Source organism: Schistocerca gregaria, chromosome 1 (genome assembly GCF_023897955.1).
Source record: "Schistocerca gregaria isolate iqSchGreg1 chromosome 1, iqSchGreg1.2, whole genome shotgun sequence".
NCBI classification, from domain to species: domain Eukaryota; kingdom Metazoa; phylum Arthropoda; class Insecta; order Orthoptera; family Acrididae; genus Schistocerca; species Schistocerca gregaria.
Genome location: NC_064920.1, coordinates 626,939,521 through 626,953,224, shown reverse-complemented (window position 1 = coordinate 626,953,224; position 13,704 = coordinate 626,939,521). Strand labels below are relative to the sequence as shown.

The window sequence follows — 13,704 nt, the reverse complement described above, 5'->3', positions numbered from 1 at the left end:
AACTTAGAACTACTTAAATCTAACTCACCTAAGGACATCACACACATCCATACCCGAGACAGGATTCGAACCTGCGACCGTAGCGGTTACGCGGCCTATTTCTCAGTGCGAGAAATTTAAATCAAGGGTATTATTTGCCAAGAAACTAAGTACCCTTCCTTTGTGCCTGAACGAGACAACCGCGGAGACCACTCCATATGTGGGTGATACGTCGCTAAAAGCATCATGTTTACAACCGCGATCCCGGTTGTGGAACAAAATAGCGCGCAGCCGGCGGAACTTCCTCGCCACCGCTCGTCGCAGATTAGATAAACCATCGCGGTATGCCGCATGCCATGCTGCGCGCCACTCGCTCCTCATACGTGGACGCGATTGCGTGCGCTCCACACCTATCCACCGGCGACTCTTAAGCAGCATGGATGAACGCTACGTCACCAGCATCAACTTGAGTGTGCGGTCGGGGCAGACGGCGAATTTCCGCCAGGTCAGGACCGAAGTGCGGGAATGGAGTCTGCATAACGGACACAGTCTGCGAGAGGAACAGCGGCCACTGCTTTCGTACGGAGGTTCCCCTCGGACAGCACGCAGTGTGCTCGCCGTGCAGCCCCCGCCTGCGGCCAAGGAGAGCCGCCTCTCGCGCCTGCAGTACCAGCACTCTCTTCACCTGCCGCAGGACCGCATCTACAAGGTACGTGTACGGTGGCAGCCACTACTGCAATTTCTGGCGGGCACGACTCAGAACATTGCTCCTAGCCCATTGGACTCAGCACTTTCTAAGTGGGACGAAATCGACTGATGTAATTGTACTTTCGCGAGTTCACCAAGAAAGTGTCACAGAGCCGTTACTGTTTATTATACAGTGTTAAAGGAATATTTATTTAGATAGGTAATCGTAAGGATCTTTACTCTTTCTGTGGAGTTATGAACATAGTTTTTGTTGTTACTTTCTGCAAAAGTACATCAACGAGCTACAATTTTCTTAAATAGATGGAAGCTCCAAAGAAACTGGTATAGGCATGCTTATTCAGAGATATCTAAACAGGCAGAATTCGGCCCTGCGGTCGGCTATGCTTACATAAGACAATAAGTGTCTCGCCCAGTTGTCAGATCCGTTACTGCTGCTATAATGGCATGTTATCAAGATTTAAGTGAATTTGAACTTAGTGTTATAGTCGGCGCACAAGCTATGCGACACAGCATCTCCGAGGTAGCGACGAAGTGGGGATTTTCCCTTGCGACCATTTCACGAGTGTGCCGTGAATATCAGGAATCCGGTAGAGCATCAAATCTCCGACGTCGCTGGGGCCGAAAAAAGATGCTGCAAGAACGGGATCAACGACGACTGAATAGAATCTTTCAAAGTGACGGAAGTGCAACCCTTCTGTAAATTGCTTCAGAGTTCAATGCTATGCCATCAACAAGTGTCAGTGTGCGAACCATTCAACGCAACACATAGATATGGGTTTTCGGAGCCGAAGGCGCTCTCGTTTACCCTTGACGACTGTACGACACAAAGCTTTACGCCTCGCCTGGGTACATCAACACCGACACTGGACTGTTGAAGACTGGAAATATGTTGCCTGATCAGACGAGTATCGTTTCAAATTATATGGGTACGTGTACTGGTATGGCGACAACCTCTTGAACCCATGGATCCTGCATGTCAGCAGCGGACGGTTCAAGCTGGTGGAGGCTCTGTAATGACGTGGGGCATGTTTAGTTGGAGTGATATGGGACCGCTGATACGACTCTGACACGTGACACGTACGTAAGCTTCCTGTCTGATCACCTGCATCCACTCATGTCCATTATGCATTCCGACGGACTTGGGCAATTCCAGCATGACAGTGCGATACCCCACACATCCAGAACTGCTACAGAGTGGATCCAGCAACACTCTTCTGAGTTTCCACTGGCCACCAGACTCTCCAGGCACGAACATTATTGAGCATATCTGGCATGCCTTGCAACGTGCTATTCAGAAGATATCTCCACCCCCTAGTACTCTTACGGATTTATGGACAGCCCTGCAAGATTCATGGTGTGAATTCCGTCCAGCACTACTTCAGACTAGTCGAGTACATGCCACGTCGTGTTGCGTTACTTCCTCGCGATCGCGGGGTCCCTACACGATATTAGAACAGGTATATCAGTTTCTTTGGCCCTTCAGTGTAGAACATTATTTTTTCAGACAGGGTTGACGGAGTACATCGAGAAAGTTCAAAGAAGAGAGTCGCATTCTGTATTATCGCGAAATAGGGAGAGAGTGTCACTGAAATGATACATGATTTGGGATCGGCATCATTAAAAAAAAAGGAGTTTTTCGTTACGGCAGAATCTTCTCGCGAATAATATAGATAGAAAATTACTGTGAAGGTGGTTCGATGAACCCTCTGCCAGGCACTTAAATGTGATTTGCAGATTATCCATTTAGATATAGATGTAGATGTCTATGTAGCTGATGTACCAGGGGGACCGGAAAGTGATATCATTTCTGCGCATGTCGACATTCGTTTGCTATTTATCAGCTCACTGTGTACTTCTAAGTCGTGCCAAAGACATTTGTAGGTTGGAGTGATTAATTTACTTGTAAATAACTAAATCTTAATGTTTTTCTCTTATGGTGAAATGACCAGTCAAACAGCGGAAGAGCTACATATCAGGCACCCCGTATGCTTTTTGAATTTACAAGTGTGGTAATGCAACACTTGCTACCAAAAACATTTGCGATGTTTATCCAATGCCGAAAGTGGCTTTCTAAGTTGAAATCCAGTAATTTCGATCTCTCTGTTTCGTGTTGATTGGGAAGCCCAACAACTTTACACAATGACATATTAAGGGAGGGTGGAACTGGGATTAAACCCGTGTCAGACAGTCGAGGTACTGTCAAACAGTCCTAACCAACCTTGATCGACTTACCAAGAACATTTTCAGCAGATTGGTAAAGACAAACTAAGCTAACCGATCCACTACATTCAACTTGTAGCTTCAGAGGTAACATACAGAAGCGTTTATTGATCGCTTGATCACTGAAGATGAAATGATAATTCAAAACGGTAGTGGGTCTCTCCGAATGAAACGCCACACAGTACAGTTAAGCCTGGTTTACACCCCAAAAAGGCGCTTTTGTGTGTTTTGTAGAGTAATTGCGGGGTCGTTCATTTTCATTGCTGAAACATGGACAAACAGTGAATGCAGATCTTTACTGTGATCATTAGGGTCGAGTACATAAATCTTTAATTGAAAAGTTCCCTGCGCTTGTCAACGGAAAAGGTGTCTAAGGTGTCTTTCTGTAACACGATAATGCAAGATCGCACTGCGAAAGACAAATCCTGGAAAAAATTAATGAATTGAGCTAGGAGATACTGCCTCACCCACAAAATCGCCCGATATTGCATGATCAGATTTCCTTTTATTCCGATCGGTACAAGATTCTTTACGTGGAAAAAAATGTGAAAATGTAGATGATGTCAAAAATGCCATTTCCAGACATTCTGTTCGAAAACCAACTGGTTTTATCGATCCGGCATTGACAATTTGCACACTATATGGGAAAAGACAATTGATAACGAGGGTGATTACAACACTGAATAAAAATAAAAACTTGTTATCAATTTATGTTTGAACTTAATATAAAAAATATTACTTTCTGTTCCCCCTAATATTTAAGCCGTCTACAACTCATTTTAAATTAAACTTCTATCAATTTTAGTTAGGGAGAGAGAAATGATCAAAGTTTTAGGGGTGGATGCAACATGTTATACATAATTGGCAGTGCTCAGATGGATGTTCTGGTAGCAATATTTTAATTTAAATGAGGTGTTCAAACGAGCGTTCATTTTCCTGAATCCACTATTCTGTGTGTCTTCTAAACGACCTGCCGACGAGTTGTCAAGTTACGTCTGTCACAGAGCGACAGTCTTCCACGTTGCGTTGTTTGAAGTCGTCATGAGTGCGGTGACGCTCAGACAATTCCTCAGATGTTCCCACAAAAAGAAATGTACTGTTGTTAAATCGGGATATTCCCGAGGACCACGGTATCCCAACCGCCTTCCAGGAAATACGTTATTCAGCTCTTATACAACATCTCGTGCAGAAGGGGCTGAGTGACCATCGTCCTGCATCCACATACGGCCTTTACTGTCTATACCGACATTTTCAGAGCACACAAACTATCGAAGATAAAAGCTGGATACATTCGCCTGTCAGACTAACTCTGAAGTACTGTGAATCAATGGTTCCATCTGCAAGAATTCCACATCACACATTTATGGCAAACCTCCTTTGACGATCGACATGATGTACCTAATTAAATGAAAATAATGCTACATGAACATTCATTTGAACACAGCCAATTACGTAGGGCACGTTGCATCCACTCCTAAAACTTGGAACGTTTCTAGCTCCCTAACTAACACTGGTAGAAATTTGATTTGTACACAGTTAGTAAACAGACATCGGCTACACGACAGAAATAACAACTTTCTATTTATAACTCATTACTGTAGCTCTCTGGAAAATAAGTAAATAAATTATGTTCATAGTTCCACAGAAGAATTTATTTTACGTCTAACTGCGTAAATAAATATTCCTTTCACTTATTACTTTCTAAATTAAACAGAAAAACGCTTTACCTGAAACATCCTGTATACGCTTATATAAACGCTGTAGTGTATGATGTCGGAAGCTCCACGAGGCTATTCTCAGACGATGTTGTCATTTATAGAAAGGCTGCGACGCCAGGAGACCGTAGAGAAACGCAGGAAGACTTGCAGAGGACCGATGACTGGTATAGCGAATGTCTGTTCACCCTGAACGAAATGTAACTTATTGCCCAAAACGGACAAATATACGCGTATCCATATCGACTGTTCTATTGAGGAAAAATCACTGGGAACAATATCTACCGTATAATACCCGGAAGTAACAGTCTGGAGCTACCTAAAGAGGGATAACCACATAAAACAAATTAAAAGAAAGGCAGATGCCAGACAGATTCACAAAAAGAGCCTTAAGAACATTTTATTCATCCACAAAACAGATGGCTTACAAAACACTTGTAATACTGAATTTTAAGCATTGTTCAATTGTGGGGGTCGCTTATCACGTAATATTAAGGGGAGAAAAAGGGAAGGTCCAACAAATACCGGTAGGTTTTGTCATGCGACCGTTTAGTCGGAGCGAGAGCTGTACGGGCATGCTTAACGAACACCAGTGGCGTTCTCTATTAACGAGATGCTTGCTGTTGAAACTCCCAAAACATACTTTCGAGGAAGAGTCTGCCAACATATTACTGCCTCCATCATTCACGAACGGAACAGAGAAGGAGAAAATAGTTGTATCAGGAGTGCCGTCCTCCAGACAGCGCAAGCTGGCTTATGGAGTACTGCTGACGATTCAGCTATCATCACTAACACTAGTGAGGAAGCCATATAGAAGATACACGAGATAGCATCAAGGACAGGTCTTCAAATATCATATTTTGAGAAGACCCATTTGAAGGAAAATTCTGATAAAAATATCAGAAGATCCTCATTAAAAATGAAATATGGGACAATTACACACGTGACTTCTTTTAAATATCTAGTAAAAATCATATTACTATCTGGACTAGACAGTTAAGCCAAAAGGATCAGACATTTCACCCACAAACTTCACATGAGATGTTGTGCCTGTGAGGGCCTGGCAGGTTAGTTCTCTACTCTTCCTGTCTACCTGGGCTTTTCTAAAGTGTTCCAAACGGTTTGTCTGTCAACACACTCATCCGCCTACTTGAAATCCACAACGGTGACGTGTGTGTTGATACTTACACGTATCTTTAGTTGAATGATTATCCATGGATCAATTATTACTATTATTATTATCGTCATCTGTGGCCTGCGCCATCACAGGTTGCATTTACTCATTGTTAACGGCTTTATTTATTTCGAAATTACTGATCTATTGCATAACCACGTCGGTGGCGGGAAATAAAACAGTATAATCACAACCTCGAATTATGGAAGGATGAAACAGAAAATCGTCCGTGCTCATTTCGAAAGAACTATCCATCGTTTGCCTTAATCGATTTGTGGGAACCGTAGAAAGCCTAAGTCTCATGTGCAGTCCTTCTGAATCCAGCGTCTAACCACTCGCCTCGGCAAGCTATGTATGAAAAGCATGCTTGTTATTGGAAGTTACCTCGGAGATTACCGTAAAGAGGGTGGAAAACATCGGTGGCTGGAGCGCTCAACCGCTGGACAATGGTGCTGCCGAACGTTCCACAAATAAAGCTTTTGTAAGTGTGTGGCGTGCATTATCGATCTGTGGCAGTTCTTAAGTCAGCCCTTTTGACCGTTTCTCTTGAGCTTTACCGGGAAGGCGCCAAGTTGTTGTCAGTAAATGTCGGCATCTATTCTTTAGAAACTATTTATCACACGTAGTACCTTCTTTACCCCGGCGTTCGCATGTCAGCTTCTGTAGACGACCGTAATTTTTGAGCAGAGCTTAGCTTTTTTGTTAGGACTTAGTCGTTCCTTCCTCTCTGACGCTGAAGTGAAGGTATCAGTTTTCATCACAGGTAACAAGTTGGACAAACCGGCCGATGCCTCTCACGAACTCAGTGATGAAAACTCTATGATGATACGTGTTCACCTGTTGATTTTGATCAAAGCTTCCGGTGCCCATACCATCTTACTTGCAACTTTTTCTATTGTACACGTATGCCGAGCTGTGGTTTACTGGTAGCATTTTGTCGCATATAGTAATTTTCCAGTTGATTATTATGAGTTAAGGTATTCCCTGAAGGTGGGTGCTCTGCCTGAACCTGAGGAATCGACGTCATTATACCCTTATTTCAAACGACGGAACCATTTTCTAGCTTTGCTTTCGCCAACGACGGTTCTCTTCACAGAAACATGTTGAGCTACCTTGCCAGCATTTACTCTTCTTTTAACAAAAAAATGTGTTCATTTTTCCAATTCATATTCCATCTTATTTAGCACGAACTTTCTTAATACATGAAAAATTTTTCAGGTACTTATAAGTAAAGGGTAAGCGTCGTTCGAGAACCTGTCTAATGCAGATATGTAGCTCAAGAGTCTTTGTAAGATATATGGTTCAAAATTGTGAAGTATATAAACCGTAACTGAGAGGTGGGCGCAAGTCGAAGTTCCACAATATGAACTTGGGAGCATATTCGTCAAATACCATGTTTCCTTTTTGGAACACAGATGAAAGTTACGCTGCAGCCCACTAAACATTGTCTAATTCAACCATTGTCCGTAACGTGACTGCTGTCTGCCTTCCGCAAGTACAATAGTGTATAGTGTGTATTACCAATAGGAAATATTAAGCATTCATCTGTAGCATCACGTTTAAAAAGCTCCTGTTCTCTTGTTGTTTGACCTGTTTATCGTTAACGTTTCACTTCTGTACAACGAGACTACATACTAGACAAATACCTTCAGAAACGACTTCCTAAAATTTAAAATTTATACGTTTCTTCTTCTTCTTCTTCTTCAGTTATGTTTTTCTTGCTGTTGGCAGTGTATTTACCTCCTCTCTACTTCGGCCATCGTCAGTTACTTAGCTGCCCAAACAGCGAAACTAGCGTGCTAAATTTACACGCTCTAAATTTACATATACAGAAGAAATTTACGTTGTGTAGTCATATATTATACGTAAGGTTAGACATGAACAACTTCTTGCTCTCTACAGCTAGGTGATACATTCATCTGCAGTGGTTCTATTCTGTACTGGCGGTCAACTATTTTCGTGAACGTCCTTATCACTGAAAGACAGAGGGAAATGGGCACTGTCCGATATATGTTTAAAATTATTTCTCATTTCTACAAGGTTACGAGTCCGTACCGCTTTATTTCAAAGACGAGGGTGTTTCTATGAAAGGAGGATAAGAAACTATCATTTAGTAGGCAACTATAATCCATTCATCATAAGAATAAACCTGATGTAAACAAACACAAACGCGATTATTGGTCAGAATCCGTAGCACACGTACACTGATGTTACGCTCTTGGAAGTAGGTCCTACTTATGTATTAGATATCTTATTACTAATTTAAATTAAATGAAACTTTAAGATACTCAAATGTATTAACAGCCATCAACGTTTTTCGTAATCACGCTTTAGCTACATGGTTTTTATTGTAAAAGTCGTGTACAGTCACAGCATCTGCAGCGTTGTGCTCTGACTGTCGCCCTGTTAATGCTTTCTGTTCCGTAGTAAAACACGCGCGCGGAACACGGTTAAAAAGTGCCGAGAAATAGCCTGTTTTTACTGTTTTTCATAAATTTACGGAGATAATCGGCCTTGAAGTTTTCCCAGCGTTCTATATAATACTTGTTTTTTTGATTATCAATTTTTTTTTGAACACGTAGCGGAGTCGGTAGCGCAATGAAATGATAATTCGGTGCGGTTATTTGTGGGTTCGAATATTCCTAGTATGATTTTTTTCTCATTCAATTTGAAATACTTACACCTCGTAATTATAAAACTCATCACATTTTTTATGAATAATGCACGTCTTCTTGTTTCTAATTACATATTGGATGCAAAATTCATGTTTCCATTTGAAATATAAGTTCTTCAATACCGATGTTTTATGAAAGACTGTTCATAAAAGTTGCTTACATTACGAAAACATAACAATTTAATTTTTAAGGCAAAAATGAAAAACCAATTCCTCTTTATTTGGGCTACGTCCATCGTTTTATACCACAGAGGTAGATAAGTATCGTAGAAACAAGAAAAACATTTTCACAGCATCGAGCAGATCATAAACACTGCATTTTTACAAGTGCTATTGTACCATTACATTATGAATCCAACAGAACTGATCTGGAGCCAAGCTACGGGATTTGGCCCGAGAAGCAACAAGACTGTTAAGCTGCCAGACGTACTGGAACTAACGCACGCAGCTTTTTCACACGTCACTGCAGAGCGCTGGAGTGATCCAGAACGACTCTTCATAAAAGAAGAAGAGAAAATGCTGCGCCTGGTTGGCTTCGTGGATTCTGCTGTTGATAGGCTCGTTATCAACGTAGCAGGTGACACTTCCAGAACTGAAATGTGTTTCTTGGATTCGGATAAGGAAGGAGCTAAGAGATTACGAGACGACTGACTGTAACTAATACTTTCAGTGGCTGCAATATTTAACTATACGGTGAGATCCTTCAATACTATCTTACATTACACACAGCTTATACAGAAAAACTACACTGTGGTTAAGTCAGGAATTTTCATCATTCTTGTTTTTAATTACAATAGTACGTTAGCTCAAAACGATGAAGTGTTGCGGTTTACGTATAGCGGTCTAAGGAGCGTATTGTGGGACATCTGCAGTTTATTATTTCATTCTGCTTAAAAATTAAATGATATTCGAAGCTGTATTGCACCTCAGCTCGTCTTTTTTTACGTGTGAACTGCAGCTGGCCACGTCACTACAGGCTAAGTCTATGTGCCTGTAACGCACAGCACAAAAACGAACCCTTATTATCGTACTTGACAGTACTCGAAACAGCTTGGCTGCAGTCCCACGAGAAACGGAAATCCAATGAGGTTCCAGCAAACACGGATGAATACTTAGTGTTATGTTTACAACAGGTTTATTCTTATGGTGAATGGATTATAGTTACGATTACACAAACGTCTCCTTCAAAGCCTTAAACTTCCCAAGTGACAGGGCATCAAACACACTTCAGCTAAACCAACCATAAACAGAGTAACATATGATGGACCTAAAAAAAAATTTTGTAGTTGTTTCTCATAAAGAAATACGGTCATAGAAATCATTTGTGAATTTCGCTTCCTTTTTCTCATCAAATCACTGTCCTTCGTTAGATCTATTGACAACTGAAACTGAGTTTAAGGACCTATATTCAAAATATTGTACCATCTGTGATTGTAGAAGGCCTTGGTAATTTCACGCAGTTTATTGTTTTGTCAACTATTTCATTAATGAATGAAAGCTCATAATAGAGGGGCCATTTTAGATTTCACGTGTGATACAGAAAGTTTTGGAACAAATACTGTAATTATCACATTTTTTGCATGGAATTTTAGCTGATGGGTAGTAAATTGCCTAATGAGAGAAATGTGTGTGTGTGAGTGTGTGTGTGTGTGTGTGTGTGTGTGTGTGTCTGTGTGTAGGTGTGCCTATGTCCGTGGAGGTGGGGAGTCTTAACAGTCCCAATAAAGCGTGAGCGAGCTCTGTTGACGTTGCTGCGCCAACCTCATTTCGCAAATAGAAGCAAGCGGAGTTGTTTGCCGCCCGATTAAATGAAGCGCGTACGCGGCGTATGCTTTCAAGGTCCTGCGGTACCCGTTCCTTGCTACGCTCGCGAAAAAACGGTGAAGTTTCAGAAATAGTCCTACCAAGTTAGCTGACAATCTTTTTTTTCATTTACTGCGAAATACGTTTACTTCATTTCTGCGTGGAAGCGAATTTTAAGTTAGTTTCAAAGACGAAAAAGAATAATCGAAGACACGTTACAGTGGACCTAGAATTCCGGTTAACCAGGATTTTTAAAAGGCACATGCTCCTAACATTCCCTGTTGTTTGTGAAAGGCAACTATTCCGAAAAATAATGAAAATGCGGATAAGTGCAGAAACAATTATAACCGAATAATTCTCGCGTGACCACTTTTTCACGATAACGATCGAAAGAAATTTTGGCAAAAAAGGAAAAACAAGAAAAAGTTAGTGGAACTTGAAATAAATAAACTGCATCTGTCATAGCTTTAGGTTTCACTAGCTCACTACGTGAGCAACTGAATTACGAATTAATCATTGAATTTAAATCGGGCGAGGATGGAACCAAAGGCACTGACTCAGGCTCAGATGTAAAATCGCAGTTAATACCATGAATCAGTTAATCAGAAAACCAGTAGAATAATTTGCACTGACCACAAGCACGTAAAACTCAATTGTTTGCTAAACAATTCGCTTACTGAATAGCTCTGCGTTACTCGGTGCAATGCTGTTACTGGTTTTAGAAATGCAGATGTTCATAAATATTTGTTTTCTATTATAGTAAGCTATTTCTGGAAAATTCGTAATGTTTCATTTAGCGAAGGATAAGTAATTTTACATAACACTGTTATATAATTTGCATATGTGAGCAAAGTTTGCAGTAATATTTTGTCAATATTCATTTAAATTATGATTTTACTCTTTTACTATTAGTCACTATTCCGTAACTAGTTGTTATATAAAGCAACAAAGTTCACTGCTGGTAAATGGCATTTTTGGATGGTTCTCAGTTTTGTAAACTGCACTTTATCTTAGTTACGAAAATTAAATAAGCTCATCACTTCAGTATTTTGCTATTTTTTTCATTGATGGTATTCTCGGAATCAGTAATGGTGATAGGATAGGACCCTGCTAGGTAAATGACTGAGGAAAATTTCATTTACACTATAACAGCTGCTGCACTGAACACTTTGCTATTCAGTTAACAAAACCCGCTACGTTGGTTAGCCTTCTACAGTCTAAAGATGAAACTGGTAGGATCTTACTTTGCTGAACTACTACCGTTAGCGTCATGTCGTCGACAATGTATGGCAACAGAGTCTTCCTTCGCCCCATATAACAAGTTTGGGCCCACATTACTCATCTTGAATATTAATTCGTCTTCATGACAATGTACTGTGCGCATTTACAACCACCTAATATGCCTGGCAGTATATCAAAAATATTACAGTTTATTCCTTAGATTCCGGCGCATTGCACTCTTTAGCACCAGGTGCCAGCAACTCGTCTCCGCCTAAATTTCCGCCTGACTCCGCGCTACGCGCCCAGCGACGATACTCCTTGCTTCAAATGTATTCTTTAGCTGTATATAATGGCTAACTTCCTGACTAGGCAACGTTTTTGCTACATCATAATTACGATATTCTTTTTAATTAGCGCATTTCAATTAATTCTTTGATATTTAATTATACGACAACATTAATACAATACTAAAACGTCCTATGATAGGAACTATATCACAGTTACATTATGGTTGCAGAATTAATTACGCGAAAAATGTATTAGGCACAGTGTTGTTGTCTTCCAGAGTCACTTAGTATATGAGGTACGATGGGACCTTGTTTTTCCGAATTAGGTCGGATCGGAGGTCATACGGGTAATCGAATATCTGGATGATCCGGAAAGTCAGAAAAAAGTAGAATGGCTTAGGTTAAATGCTACAAATACCCACGTTGTATTTATTTTCACGTAAATACAAAAATGATACATTATTTTGACAGAATGTTTTGACCGGATGTTAAAAAACGCGTGAATTTTATGCACTGAAATGATTACTAAGTTTCTTTTAAGCTAGGTTCCTACGTCGTTTATTTAGTGTGACCACGTAGGCATTTCACCAGCAATAGTTCGACCGCTATTGTTCCTGCCGAACGTTCCAAATCAATTACTGTTTTGTCCAACTGCTTTGTGCCACTGTATGTTCTATAGCATCTTCGGGTTGGGCGTCAATTTCATCAGCTAGTCCATCGCCACTATCCTCACTCTCTGCAGAAGGACAAACGCCGATAATTTCCTGAAAAATCATATCACAGTCAGCGTCTTTGTCATTTCCGCAGCTAGTCGTTCACGTCTACAATACCGTGTCTGTGCAGCCTGTAATCTTTGCAAACGCTTCAACCTCAAATTCAGCAGCAAAGTTTTTTTTACAATTCTGCTTTGTTCAACCTATGTAGTGCATCTAACTTTTTGTCCATGGACACAACCACATATTTCTCTTTGATGGCATATTGCACTCGTAACAAACTGCGCAGCTCAATTCATCTTGTTAACTGGTACTCTTCCAGGATCTGAACTAGGTTCACCTGTACTCTGGATTATAACAAATATTTTCTGTGACACTTTCAAGGTAAAAGACCGCCACGGCGATCAAAGAACGATCAAAACTTTAGTGTGACGATTCCCGCTTGTATCTGACAGTGATTGTTCAAAACAAACTGGAAGCCACAATGTTGGTTATTTCCGTTTCTGTAGAGCACGAGTACCGATGCATAGCAGACACATCACGACAATTGTGTTGTGCAGTACGAAACGGTTTGTTTGCTTTGGAGACTAGAGTACTGCAGTAGAGCACGCAAAACACTTTACATTTAATTCTTACCAAAAGAGGTTAATAAAGATGCAGATTTTCTACGGTTCTATCACGAGAGAAGCAGCTGTGCCTGTCAAATACTGGACGGCACACGAATGTGCCAGCTAGAATGCATCTGGGTTTATAAAAGCTTATGCATATGAATATTGATGGAAATAGCATCACATTTGAGGAAGTGGAGAAAATGGTCAATAGATTGCAGTGCAATAAAGCAGCTGGGGTGGATGAAATTAAGTCAGAACTCATCAAATACAGTGGAACGTCAGGTCTTAAATGGATACACAGGATACTTGAAATGGCCTGGGAGCCGGGACAGGTTCCATCAGACTGGACAAAAGCAGTAATCACACCAATCTTTAAATATGGAAACAGAAAAGATTGTAACAACTACAGAGGTATCTCTTTAATCAGCGTTGTGGGTAAAATCTTCTCAGGTATTGTTGAAAGGAAAGTGCGAGTATTAGTTGAGGGCCAATTGGATGAAAATCAGTGTGAGTTTAGCCCTCTTAGAGGTTGTCAGGACCAGATCTTTAGCTTACGGCAAATAATGGAGAAGTGTTATGAGTGGAACAGGGAAATGTGT

At 40.7% G+C, this 13,704-nt stretch overlaps 1 protein-coding gene across 2 annotated transcripts in view; it reads left to right on the top strand.

Annotated features, from left to right (window-relative positions):
- The first annotated feature begins 350 nt into the window (after positions 1-350).
- The window catches only part of LOC126359629 (calpain-A-like), a 198,969-nt gene continuing 185,615 nt past the window's right edge, over positions 351-13,704 (top strand). Inside the window, exon 1 of one of the 2 annotated variants that reach the window (XM_050007647.1) lies at positions 351-688. In XM_050007647.1, coding sequence (XP_049863604.1) covers positions 416-688 — 273 coding nt within the window. In that variant the 5' untranslated portion in view covers positions 351-415. The remainder of the gene's footprint in view (positions 689-13,704) is intronic. The other variant, XM_050007646.1, reaches the window with a different exon arrangement.